Genomic DNA, 14,048 nt, shown 5'->3' with positions numbered 1-14,048 from the left:
CCTCTATATATCCATAAGTTTCATTTCCTGCATTGATTTAACCATAAATTTGGCCACTTAATTCTTTTTGCTAGTCTTTTGTCCAGTTTTATCCAACATTGGATCCAAATTAAGGTAAAAATCCCTTCCTATCAATATATTTCCTTGTGTATCTATAATCTTCAAAAAAATATCTTGCATAAACTTTTGATCCTCCTCGTTAGATGCATATATATTGAGCAAATTCCAAAATACTGAATATCTGACACTTTATCAGTACATACCTCCATGCTGGATCTATTATTTCCTCCTCTATTTTGATTGGTACATTTTTTATTAATTAATATAGCTACACCTCTAGCTTTTGAATTATATGATGCAACCACTACTTGCCCTACTCAGTCTCTCTTTAATTTGTTATGTTCCACTTCAGTTAGATGCATTTCCTGCACAAATGCTATATCTATTTTTTCTTTTTTCAGTAAATTTAATAGCCTCTTCCTTTTAATTTGGTTATGTATCCCATTAATGTTTATAGTCATATAGTTCAACGTAGCCATCTCATATCCTGTTTACACCTAATTTCCGCTTCCTCACCATCACCATCCCCCTTTCCCCCATTTTCATCTCTCAGTTTTCCCTTTTTAAACTCAATGTATGACAACACTTTTAAAACATAAAATACTCCAAACAACTCCCACATCCAATATTCCCTTAACCCCAAATATCCCCCCCCCCTCTGAGTTGCCCCTTATCCCTTGCTGGGCAACCACAACTCCTCTTTCCATTTGGATTGCGAACCTGCTCACAAGCATCAACTGATTTCGTAGTAACTGTTATTCTCTCCCCCCCCGAACCCCCCCACAAAACACTTATTTAAAAACACATATAACAAAGTTCTCCCTTATTTTTCCCCCTTACTTCCTTTCTTCCCTTCTCTTTCCCTTCTTTAGTTCTTTACATATACATTGTTTTTAAATCTTTATATACATTTTAAATCGCCGTTCTTCATTCTTCATCTCTCCTTCTGTCCTGCAAGCGTTCTACAAATTCTTGTGCTTCCTCCGGATCCGAAAACAGTCTGTCTTGTTCCCCGGGGATAAATATTTTTAAACACAGCTGGATGTCTTAACATGAATTTATAACCTTTTTTCCATAGGATTGATTTTGCTATATTAAACACTTTCCTCTTCTTGAAGAGTTCAAAACTTATGTCTGGGGAAAAAAAATATTTTTTGACCCTTGTATTCCAATGGTTTATTGTCTTCTCTAATTTTATTCCTTCCCTGCTCCAGTATATTTTCTCTTGTCGCATATCTCAAAAATTTTACTAAAATGGATCTTGGTTTTTGATGTGTCTGTGGTTTCGGAGCTTGTGTTCCATGTGCCCTTTCTATTTCCATTCCTTCTTGCATTTCTGTTGTACCCAGGACCGTCGTGATCCATTATTTTATAAATTCCTTCATATCTGTGCCTTCTTTATCTTCCTTTAGGCCCACTAATTTTATGTTGTTTCACCTACTATAATTTTCCAACATATCAATTTTCTGAGCTAACACCTCGTGTCTCTTTAATTTTTTTTATCACTTTCTTGCAATTTTCCTCTTAAGTCGTTTACTTCCATTTCTATAGCTGTTTCTCATTCTTCCACATTTTCTACTCTTTTCCCTATTTCTGTCATGACTAGCTCTAATCTTTGCATTTTATCTTCTGTTCTTTTCATTTTTTTTTTTAATTGCACTAAATTCTAATGACAACCATTCTTTTAATGCTCTCATTTGTTCTTTCAAAAAAAGCTTTATCTATATTCTGTCCAACTGTTTTACCTTCTATCTCTCTGTGAAGATCTTGGTCTTCTTCTTCCTCTTCTTCTGTGTCTGTACCTGTGTTTGTGTCTTCTTCTTCTCTTCTTTGTATCTGTGTCTTTTCTGATTTTCCTGATGAGTTGCTTGTCTCACTTTATCGGGCCTCTTCTTGCTTGGCCTCTTGCTGTTGATCCTCTTCTTCTGAGCTGCACATCTGTTGAGCCTCCTGCTGCTGCTCTTATTTCCTTTCACCCCATCGACTTTCTTTCTCACCTGGTACTTCACTCCCTCTCCTGCCGCTTTCCTCCTCTTCCAGCTGGGAGCTCAGCTGGGTGCGCCGTGGTTGCCCGCTCCTCGGCTGAGCCCCCCCTCCCATCGGTGTTTTCCTTCTTAGATTGCACAGTTGTGCACTTCTGTTTGGCTCAGAGAGCTATTTTTGCAGTCCACCGGTCGGGGGCGGGGTCGCGACTCTGCGGGCCCATCACCAACCTCAGGGATCAGGCGCTCTTCTCCACCACAGCTCCGTTCCTTCATGCAGGTAAGGCCTTCTCCTTTCTTTTTCGGTGTCTTTTCTTTTTCTTTTCCCCGTTGTTTTTATTTTCTCTTCTCTACAACTTTATCTTTTATTTCTTATATTTTGTATTTATTGAACTTTGTATTTTCTTAACTTTTTTTCTTCTTTTCTGGAGAGGGCTGGCTTTACCCTACCGGCTACTACTCCATCACGTGACTCTTCCAGGAAGGCTTAGTTTGAGTAGGCTTGTATAGGTCACATAACATCATTGGCCCAAAGATCTATATTGTGCTGTAATGTTCTACATTGATCGAAAACAAAGTGAAGAATTTGAGGTAGGGTTTCAGTCTATACCCGATCAAATGATCTTCCATTGCTGCACCAATAATCAATGGACTTATTCTAATGTATCACTAATTTCAGGAGCAAGGTCTCAAGCATGTATTAATCTCAGCTCCATCTACAGCTAATACTATGCAAACCAAAAACCAAACTTAATTCTTGATCATGGCCATGTTAAGCATTCTCAGGATATAAACTCCAATAATTCACCATCCTCAATCTTTGATATTCCTGGATTGCCACATTTTTCCCCAACCATTGAATGTTACTGAGTGCCAGAATTAGGATCCTGATGAATTCTAAAGAAGTTTGGCAAATTGGGCCCCAGCACGTTTATGAAGAACATAGAACTGAGGTTCTGATCGATTTAGAAGGAGTCCTGGAAACAGGATCATGATGAACAAGCTTAAAGGGAGCATGGAAATAGGCCCCTGGTTATTTTAATAGGAAACTGGGCCCCAGTGAGTTTATATCTATCTACAAAACAAAGAGCATGGCCCTCTTACCCATTTTCCAAGTAATTCTCCTCTTTCTCCAAAGACCTATGAGAGGGAGGAAGAATAATTTAGTTTCTTAACATAAGAAATATGCAAAGCAGAGCCATTGAAAGTCTACTATATTCTATCAATAACCTCATTATGTACCAGAAAAATGCCACGCCAAAGGAATAGAATTTTTTAAAAATCATAAATGCAGTAAAACTTCATATAACTCTGACAATTGTACATAAAGGAATTGTGTTGAAAAGATGTGTGAAAAAACAAGGAACCTATTTTAATAAAATTATTTAGGAATTATGTTTTTCTTTACAATGGAGTCATAGCTTCAATGGGAAATAACCCAGACATAGGCGCACAAAATCAGTGAACTGGTGCGGACTCAAAAGGCCAACATGGCCTGTTTCCGCTCCGTACATGGTTATGTGGTTATACCTCAGCCAGACCAAATCAGTCCCATTCACTCCTACAGCAATGCATTATTTATATGGTAAACTTACTTCATGATGAATTTCTCTGACACAATAATTCAACCTTATGACTACATGTGAAATAAATAAAGTTGGCTGATTGTTACAATAAATATCATACATCACTGCTGGTCATTATAATCCACTTCACCACACAAACACTGAAGTAAGGGATCCAAATTCTACTTAGTTATAGGCTATACATGATGAATTATTAAGTAGCATATCTTGATCATTTGAGATCTCTCTCACTTGCCTTATTATTGGTAGGTTGATGGTTCAGAGGTGTCCATGTGCTCATCTTAGTCTGCATTTTTGGCCCATTCATGATCTTCATTGGTGCAAATGTCATTTTGAAATATTCAAACTGTAAGCGTTTTTCCGTCCTGCGCAAAAAACCTACAATCAAATTGACTCTGAATGGCAGAAACTCATGACACAAATTATCAGGCAGTCAACATTTATAAAACCATAACCAAGGAAAAGGCCCCATTTTCACAGGAAAAGGCCCCATTTTCACAGGAAAAGGCCCCATTTTCACAGGAAAAGTGGGCTGCTTGAAAAAGGAGGGTCCTGTAAAAGTTAATTGCTGGTAATGATAGCTCGAATACAAATTTTAGCAGAGATTCAGAACTTTGGCAGACATCTGGATGTAGGAGGCACAATTCATCTGATCGTGTAGTTCATTGTTGATAGTAGTTGCGATGGTGGCGGTGTCCCAGGGTCTGGAGGCTGCACATGTTCGGTTTCTTCCAGCATGCATGCACTATTCACTGGGGTTTTGCACAGTTGGAGATAAGTTAGCTCACATTGAACGTAAAGGCACGATAGAGACCTTGGGTGAGTAGGGCTCCAATATTTTCTGTTGACCATTACAACGGATTAATGGTTGTTAGGATAGACATTATCACAATCGTTAGCATGTTATCTTTACCAGGTTCATAGATGTTATGAGTTCTTTAGTGTGAATCAATAAATTAGTTAACTCATCTGGACCATATTGACAAGAGCCTACTTGGCCTCCGAGTGGCTTTTTTTATGGATAGTAGTCACCTCGTTTTAGTCAACAGGAAACTATTAAACAGAATTGAATTGAATTGGAATATTTAGAGGGGAAACAGTCCTAGCATCCCTCTTTGATTTGGAGTGATACTGAAAGCAATATGGCGGCCATATTGGAAATGCCGAGAGCAGACCGCTGACAGCAATGCACCTCCATCAGTCTAAGCATCAGCCACAGAGGAGTCCAGGGCTTCTAATCCTTGTGCAGAATATCCTGTGTACATGCTGGCAGAGCCATTTGCCTAGAATCACTGCTGCCTTGATGGAAACTTGCTCATTCACAATCACGCATCACAGAAATCAGAAGCAGTAGGATTACTTTTGTGGATTCCTTCTGTGTATTTATTTAGTTTATAAACAGTTTGGAAGTGCTGCCACTTGCCCATTGGGGACTGTTGACTTTGATCTCGTGCTCTGCGTGCTTGGAACTCAATTTAAAGTCAGCAACTTGGAAATGGCTGAAGCTGTGTCACAAAACGGTGTTGAAGACGATGAAAATGCAAAGAATGTGCAATGCAAACTGGAGAAAGAGGCAAATATTAAGGCAACATTGGAAATGCAGGATGAAATACAAACAAGTGACAGTGTCAAATGTTAGAAGCAGGAGAAGCAAATGAAGTTCTTCTGGATCAAGCTCTAGAGTTTAAGAGTACAACTTCTGCATCTATAAGGGCTGAGGCTGAAATGGCTGCACTTGTTTCATGACAAAAATAGCTTAAGAATAAATTTGCCATGGTGCAGCCGAGGGGGGGGGGTAAACGGTGCGGCCGAGGGGGGGGGGGGGGGGAAACGGTGCGGCCGAGGGGGGGGGGGGAAACGGTGCGGCCGAGGGGGGGGGGGGAAACGGTGCGGCCGAGGGGGGGGGGGGAAACGGTGCGGCCGAGGGGGGGGGGGGAAACGGTGCGGCCGAGGGGGGGGGGGGAAACGGTGCGGCCGAGGGGGGGGGGGGAAACGGTGCGGCCGAGGGGGGGGGGGGAAACGGTGCGGCCGAGGGGGGGGGGGGAAACGGTGCGGCCGAGGGGGGGGGGGGAAACGGTGCGGCCGAGGGGGGGGGGGGAAACGGTGCGGCCGAGGGGGGGGGGGGAAACGGTGCGGCCGAGGGGGGGGGGGAAACGGTGCGGCCGAGGGGGGGGGGGAAACGGTGCGGCCGAGGGGGGGGGGGAACGGTGCGGCCGAGGGGGGGGGGGGAACGGTGCGGCCGAGGGGGGGGGGGGGGGAAACGGTGCGGCCGAGGGGGGGGGGGGAAACGGTGCGGCCGAGGGGGGGGGAACGGTGCGGCCGAGGGGGGGGAACGGTGCGGCCGAGGGGGGGAACGGTGCAGCCGAGGGGGGGGGAACGGTGCAGCCGAGGGGGGGGGAACGGTGCAGCCGAGGGGGGGGGAACGGTGCAGCCGAGGGGGGGGGAAACGGTGCAGCCGAGGGGGGGGGAAACGGTGCAGCCGAGGGGGGGGGAAACGGTGCAGCCGAGGGGGGGGAAACGGTGCAGCCGAGGGGGGGGAAACGGTGCAGCCGAGGGGGGGGAAACGGTGCAGCCGAGGGGGGGAAACGGTGCAGCCGAGGGGGGGGAAACGGTGCAGCCGAGGGGGGGGAAACGGTGCAGCCGAGGGGGGGGAAACGGTGCAGCCGAGGGGGGGGGAAACGGTGCAGCCGAGGAGGGAAATGGTGCAGCCGAGGAGGGAAATGGTGCAGCCAAGGAGGGAAATGGTGCAGCTAAGGAGGGAAATGGTGCAGCTAAGGAGGGAAATGGTGCAGCTAAGGAGGGAAATGGTGCAGCTGGAACTGGAAGCAACAGGAAAAGAAAACATTTAATGTTAAGATAGAACTTCTTGAGGGGGGCTTCGCCATGCAGAGGATCTGAGCAGACATATTTTGAAGACCTCTCCATTAAAAGTATTAACAGATGGTTTGAAAAATTAAAATTCAGAATTTCATCATAAAAAATGGTTAAAACCAGTTCTAAATGTCCAAGGCAACCAAAAACAAAAATTGAAGAAGCAACAACTCTGTCAGGAACATCGAGTGAAAGCCCGATAAGGAGTGGCACAGGAGGGGCCTTGCTGAACCCAGGAGATCTTGGGTGGTGGGCGGGTGGGGGGGGAGTCAGCCCAAGATATAATCAACATCCTGAATAAGATGGAAATTTTATGCACTCGTTTTAAGAGGGCTGAATCAGCAATAAGAGACATATTGGAAACTAAAGAAATTGTGGAAGATTTAATGAAATTAATGACTCAAGTGGAGGCTGAGATGGACAAAACAAAAGACAAACTAAAGGCTCTAGAAGAAAAGCAAAAACATGGGACATAGAGAGAAAAGAAATGATGGACAAGAGTGATCATATGGAAAATTTTGGCAGATGTAACAATGTAAGAATCATTGGACTGAGAAGGATTTGAGGGGAAAGATCCGGTGAGCTTCTTTGAAACATGGGTCCCACAATTGCTGGGACAAAACAAGTTAAAAACAAAGGTGCAAATTGAAAGGGCTCACCTGACCCTTGGGCCTAGAAGAACTGGCGATCAACAACCAATCCTGGTAAGAATTTCAAGTTACTGGGAGCGAGATGTGATCTTGGGAACAGCATACGAATATTCAAAAAATAACAATGGCCCATTAGTGGTGGACAACAAAAAAGTAATGCCTTGGTCAAACAAAGAAGAATTTACCCAGCGATGCTGAGAGTTGATGTCCCACCCAGAAGGTAGTCGATGAATTTTCAAGAATAAAGAAGAAGTGGAAGAGTTTGTACGAAAGTTGTGAAGGGATTTGAGCTGTCAGATAAGAAGATTGAAAAGACCACTTTGCACTGGGACTAACTAAAGGATGCATTTTTTTTCCTTCGATTTTGTAGTACTGAGCTGTCTTGTTTTTGTTGCTAAAAGAAAAGTCATTGTAGTATACACAGAGAGCTCTGGAAAGAAAGGAAAGTGGCAAGGAAAGTAGCTGGATGGGGACCTCAATTTAAGGGGGAAAATGGTGCCAGGAGAGAAGCAGTTTTAAAAGATAAGTGTTAATCTTCTTCAGAAGATTCCATGGCTTTAATCGGGGGTTTCCAGGTTCTATTGTTTACGTCACTGTCAGAGCTAGGAATGTGTGTGTTTCATAAAGGTGAAAAGTGTATGTTTCTTAAAAGGGAAATGTTTCTTAAAAGGGGAAAATTACAGTATTATTTAAAAATTTGGAAAGATTTTATTATTATACAATATTTGTTTGAAAAATGGAATGGATAAAACACTAGAGTTTATTAGTTCATTGATCCATTTAATAGATTAAATGGGTAGGTGAAAAGGAAAAGTGTCTTGACATACCAAAAGAAATTAAAAGTGGATATAATCTTTCTGCAGGAAATGAATCTTACTAAGTTGGAACTTCTTTTGCTTCAAGGCAAGAGGGGTAGAGATTATAATAGATAAAAATGCACCAAAATTAATAGAAGATACATTGATTGACCAAGCCAGAAGGTATGTAATGTCACATTATAAAATTTATGGAGAAGCATGGACATTTACAATACTTATGCCCCAAATTATGATGATGAAGCCTTTATGAAGAACATCTTCTTAAAAACAGTAGAGGAAAAACCAACTATATTGGTCAGAGGAGACTTTAATTTTTGCTTGGACCCAATACTAGATAAATCTACAAGAATAGTAACAAGAGTGAAAGTGGCAAAAACCACTATGAAGGATTGAAATCTTATTGATATAAAGAGGCAATTAAATCCCACAGAGAGAGACAAACTCCTTTTACTCAAGGGTGCATGATTCACATACAAGGATTGATTCATTTTTAATGTCTGCCCAGTTAAAAAGAAGAGTAATAAAAACAGAATACCTCGCGAGGCTTCTATCAGACCATTCACCACTAACATTAACTATTGCAATAATGAAAAAGCAAGAAAATGTATACAGATGGTGGCTCAATACCACGCTACTTAAAAGAACAGACTTCTGTGAGTTTATAAAGAGTCAGATAGAAATATTTTGCAAAACAAATCAGCCGTCTACCAATAATAGTTTTTTTTTTAAATATGGGACACTCTCAAAGTATTTTTGAGAGGAAAAATGATAACCTATACAAAGAATTTTAAGAGAAAAATATACAGCAGAAGTAAACTGTTTGGAGAAAGACATTATAGAATTAGAAAAATTATCAAAGAACAGGACTATAAGAAGAATATAGACTACTGGAGAATAAAAAGCTAAGATATAATACAATATAAATATATAGAACAGAAAAGGCTATATTAAAAACTAATCAACAATATTAGGAGTTAGGTGAATAGGCACAAAGTTTTATCTTGGGAAATTAAAGCTAAGGAGTAATCAAGAATGATAAACACTATAAAAACAGAGACAACACTCAAACATATAAACAAAAGGAAATCAATGGCATCTTTAGACAATATTACATGAAATTTTATAGATCAGAATTACTCAGAGACAAGATTGAAATGGAAGAATTTTTGTTGAATGTTGAACTTCCAAAACGAGGAGAGAGAAAAGATAGAACTAGACATTCTCTTTGAAAGAGAAGAAATTGAAAAAGCCCTGGGTATCCTACAGGCTAATAAATCACCAGGGAGGATGGATTCCCACCTGAGCTTTACAGACAATTCAAAGAATTATTATGCCTCTGCTAATAGATGTTCTGGATCAAGCAGTAGAAACGCAGACCCTCCTGGAATCATTCTCGACCATGATTATTACAATGTTACCGAAAAAAAGACCCATTAAAAACTTCATCATATAGACCAATTTTTCTGTTAAATGTTGATTATAAGATATTAGCAAAAGTATTGGCTGATAGATTAGGTCAATATCTACCAAAATGAATACATACAAACCAGGTAAGATTTGTTAAAGGAAGACATTCCTCGATTAGTCTAGGAAATTATTTAATATAATACATGACAAAATTCGAACAGAATCCAAGTATTACAGTCTCCCTGGATGCGGAAATATTTGAAATGTTCCTTTCTATTTAAAACACTTGAAAAAATTGGCATTGGAAGAACATTTATAAACTTTATATAATAAACCACAAGCCCAAATTATAATCAATAATCTGATGCCAGCAGTGTTCCTCTTGAGTAGATCGAATAGACTTGGATGCCCCCTGTCCCCAGCGCTTTTTATTTTAGCGATTGAACCCCTAGCAGAGATAATTAGAAGGGATCCAGATATAAAGGTCTTCAAAGTTGGACATGAAGAACACAAAATTAGTCTATTTGCCAAATGTGCCAGTATCCTATGAGACCCAGAAAAATCTTTGGAAAAATTACAAGGAACACTAGAAAAATATGGAAGAACATCTGGTTATAAAATAAATATGGACAAAAGTGAGATAATGCCTTTGACACATTTTGAATATGGAAGATACCAAAAAGGAAGTAAATTAAATAGAAGACGGATGGAATAAAATTTCTTGGAATACCAACTGATAATAATTTACAAAATCTATATAAACTAAATTATGTTCCTCTTTTGTGGAAGGTAGAAGAAGACCTTAGAAATGGAGAGACTTACCGATTACTCTAGAGGAAAGGGTTAATTGCGTCAAAATGAAAGTAATCCCATGACTGCAGTATCTGTTTCAATCACTGCCTATTCCATTACCTAAAAAAATATTTAAATTATTAAACAATCAGATTAGACAGTTCCTACAGAAATAATAAGGTTCAAGAATTGCACTGGAAAAACTGACATGGGACTATGGGCTGGGAGGACTTAGACTTCCAGATTTAAAAAAAATACTACCTTGCTGTACAGGCTAGATTTCTCGCAGCCTTCTTTGTGGAAGACGGGCCTCCATCTTGGATTCAGATGGGAATGCACTCAATGGGAGAGGGGTAAAGCAAAGGATTTTATCTAAGAATGGAGTGTCAAATCTCTAGAAAAAATGACAGATAATCCCATACTAATACATGTGATCAGAACGTGGCAAGAAATTAAGAAAAAAAAGTAGATATCAATAAAAGCACCATTGTGTAAAAATGTGTTATTGCCTAAGAACACAGACAATAGGATATTAAATTTGTGCTATGACAAAGACTATTATACGGAAGGAACTCTATGACCTTTGAACAACTAAAAAAACAAGTACAAAATGGCCAGCGGGATTTTTGTTTTTCTCCAGCTTAGCTCATTCTTAAGAGAAGGATGGGGACCAACATTGAACCCACCTGAAATAAGTTAAATGGAAGGAACAGTCTGGATGGGGAATACAACCAAATTTATAATAAAAAAGTACTATGCTCTCCAGAGTGAAAGTACAAAACCAGGGTTACAGAGATCAAGGGAAAGATGGGTGTCAGACTTGGGTGTGGTGATTTCAGAAAGAAGCTGGCCAGATTGGTGCAAGGACAGCATGACATCAATTATAAATGCAAGATATGGATTGGTTCCATGTAATTTTTTACACCAATTATATCTTACCCCACAGAAGTTACATAGATCAAAAGAAGAAATATCAGAGATATGTTTCAGATGTGGGACTGAGACAAGAACTTTTCTACATGGTATGCGGCTGTGCATGAAGGTGAGGCCATTGTGGCAAGTCATCAAAGAAAAATTAATCAGGATAACAGGTGTGCCCTTCACAGGCAACCTGGAGCTATATCTACAAGGGAATTTATGGAAATAAGCAACAAAATGAATAAATATCAAATCTCATTTATAAAAATAGCACTGGCTGTAGCAAAAAAATGCATTGCGATTATCTGAAAGTCCGACTCCCATTATACTTATAGCACGATGGACTGTAGAAATGAACAGTTGTATACATATGGAAAAATCACATTAATTTAAAGAATAAATATGACACCTGGACCACATAGGACCACAAGTTTAAAACAAAAAGACTATAAATGTTACTATTATACATATCCAAATGTAATTTCCTCAATTATATTTTATATATTTACGAGATATGTAAGCTCTGACGGTGTGCAGATCTGTATGCATGGAAAGGGGGAGGGAGGGGCTGTTTTGTTTTTGTTGTTTAAGGAAAAATTTAATATATTATGATATTGAAGATTCTATTATATATATTTTTGAAAAAAAAATCAAAAATAAAATATTCAAAAATAAAAGACATATCCTTTTGTACCACAGTTACAAGATATGCATACACATGGATAAATCCTCCCAAAGCACTGTGTTACCAATCTAAAAACACCAATAATAACAACTACAGAGCTGTAACTCCAATCCAATTTCTCACCACAGCTCCCTGGACATTCCAGTCAAGCATTAGAAATCTGGGTGAACCTGCACATGTGACATCTCCAGCTACATTACCTGCTACAAGCAACATATTCTCAGTCATGGAAAGGCAAAATGCATTATTAATTAATACATTTGTGATATCACAATCACCTGACCTGTGAAGTCACACACCTCCCAGAGTTCTTTGTCCCCCCCGGCCATCAGGAACTCCTGATCCTGTGGGGGCCCACAACTACAGATGCCAGTTTGATAATGGAGTGGCACAGTTCGCCACAACATCATGATAACTATAAAAAAGGCATATCAATGCCTCTACTTTCTTAGTAGTCTGAGGAGATTGGCATGTCAAACTTTTCAGGTGTACTGTAGAAAGTATACTGACTGGTTGAATCACGGCCAGGTTTGGTAATTCGAGTGTCCAGGCTTGCAGAAAACTGACAGGCTTTGACCCTCAAGAAGGCAGCCAACATCATGAAAGATCTCCATTACTCTGGTCACATCCTCTTCTTGTTGCTATCTTCAGGAAGAAGGTACAGAAGCCTGAAGATCAGCACCTCTAGGTTCAAGAATAGTTTTTTTCCTCAACATAAGATTCTTGAATATCCCCTTACTATTTCATCATAAATTACTCCAGGATCACAAAAAAAGTCTATCTGCAAAATTGTAGCACCACTTTTTGTTACACCACAGCAATTGTGAATATTATCTATCCATGTATTTATTATATCTTTTTGTACAGTCATTTAACCTTTAATTTTTTTGTTTTGCACAGTACCTGTCTGACTGCAGCAATTACAATTTTTTGGTGCATATGTACATTGTACAATGCATGGTACAATAAACTCATTAGGATTATGAAGACTGCCTTGTAGCAAAGTAACAAAGAGAAGATGAGGTGAAAGATGAATACAAAAGATCCTGAAGGGTAGTATCTCTATGTCCTGGTCAATATTTACATCAATGTACAGTATATAATCATAGTATCGTCATTTTAAAAATAGAATCATTCCAAAATATGGGAATATGTTGTGCACAAAAATCATTGTTATGTATTTGACATTGCAACAATGACTGCAATGTGCTAATAAGTTTAATGAGTTGGAGTCACTGGAGTATGGCTTACCTGCTGACTCAGAAGTGAGAATATAGCCAATAAACCAGGATGACATCCCTGGTTGTCAAGATTTTAAAGGATTATATATGCTTTATCTGAAAACATCATGACAGGGCAATAAAAGGATGCCATTTGCTTTATATCTATGCAAGCTTTCAGAAAGCAACCCAGTTAGTTACTCTCTTCTGTTCTTCTTTCATATTGTTGCACATTTCCTCCTTCAATTATTTATTAGACTATTTACAAAGTGCCATTGTATCAATCAAACCATCTAGCAGCATCTTCCAAATATGAATATGCTTTTTGTGTAACAAAATCCTTGTATTGTTTCTACTCCTTTAACCAATCACCCTATCGAAACCATTAATGCAAGTAGTCAAATACTAATGAAAACAATACTAGCCTTTCCAGTCTTAACAGTAATCTCTTATTCTTGGACTGTTTCTAGCTTCATCTCCTTCCCTGAGAAATGTTTGAATTGGATGCCAATACCTTAGATTTGAGCTTTGTCCCAGTTTCCCTATCCCTTGTTGATCTGTAATTCCCACCCTCAAAGATAAATGCACAGCTCCTGATCATTCTCTCATCTTGCACATTCTTTTTGAGATAGTCTTATCCTTCACACCAAGATTGTCATGAACACAAGATACATTATAAAGCATATAATTCATAAAACAATTAAGATTTGTTGAGTTTCATATAGATATATACATAAATATGCATATTTATACATGTGTATATATTATGTAATATAAATATGGACATGTATTATATATAAATAAATATATATATGCATATTTATACATGTGTATATATTAAGTATTTATAAATATGTACATGTATTATATATAAATAAATAAAGATATGTATATATATATGCATATTTATACATGTGTATATATTAAGTATTTATAAATATGTACATGTATTATATATAAATATATATATATATATATATATTCTTTCTGTTATATAGAGAATTTAGGTTAAAATGACTTAAGTTAAAATGTGATGATTAATCATAAACAAGGAAGCCA

General features: G+C 39.1%; 2 protein-coding genes across 13 annotated transcripts in view; one reads left to right on the top strand and one right to left on the bottom strand.

Annotated features, from left to right (window-relative positions):
* fbxo16 (F-box protein 16) overlaps positions 1-14,048 on the bottom strand; it is a 164,146-nt gene that overhangs the window by 129,415 nt on the left and 20,683 nt on the right. For 8 of the 11 annotated variants that reach the window (XM_069885916.1, XM_069885915.1, XM_069885922.1 and 5 more), the window contains exons 3-5: positions 10,197-10,286; positions 3,864-3,993; positions 3,147-3,182 (exon numbers count right to left, since the gene is read on the bottom strand). In XM_069885916.1, coding sequence (XP_069742017.1) covers positions 3,147-3,182; positions 3,864-3,959 — 132 coding nt within the window. In that variant the 5' untranslated portion in view covers positions 3,960-3,993; positions 10,197-10,286. Of the gene's footprint in view, positions 1-3,146; positions 3,183-3,863; positions 4,007-10,196; positions 10,287-11,892; positions 12,010-14,048 lie in introns of those variants that run through there. The other 3 variants (XM_069885919.1, XM_069885918.1, XM_069885920.1) reach the window with 3 other exon arrangements.
* Positions 12,697-14,048, top strand: part of LOC138736410 (frizzled-3) — a 78,018-nt gene continuing 76,666 nt past the window's right edge. The window contains exon 1 of one of the 2 annotated variants that reach the window (XM_069885902.1): positions 12,697-12,822. In XM_069885902.1, coding sequence (XP_069742003.1) covers positions 12,800-12,822 — 23 coding nt within the window. In that variant the 5' untranslated portion in view covers positions 12,697-12,799. The remainder of the gene's footprint in view (positions 12,823-14,048) is intronic. The other variant, XM_069885898.1, reaches the window with a different exon arrangement.

Source organism: Narcine bancroftii, chromosome 6 (genome assembly GCF_036971445.1).
Source record: "Narcine bancroftii isolate sNarBan1 chromosome 6, sNarBan1.hap1, whole genome shotgun sequence".
Lineage (NCBI taxonomy): Eukaryota > Metazoa > Chordata > Chondrichthyes > Torpediniformes > Narcinidae > Narcine > Narcine bancroftii.
Note: the sequence above shows the minus strand (reverse complement) of the source record. Positions and strands in the feature narration are given on the sequence as shown.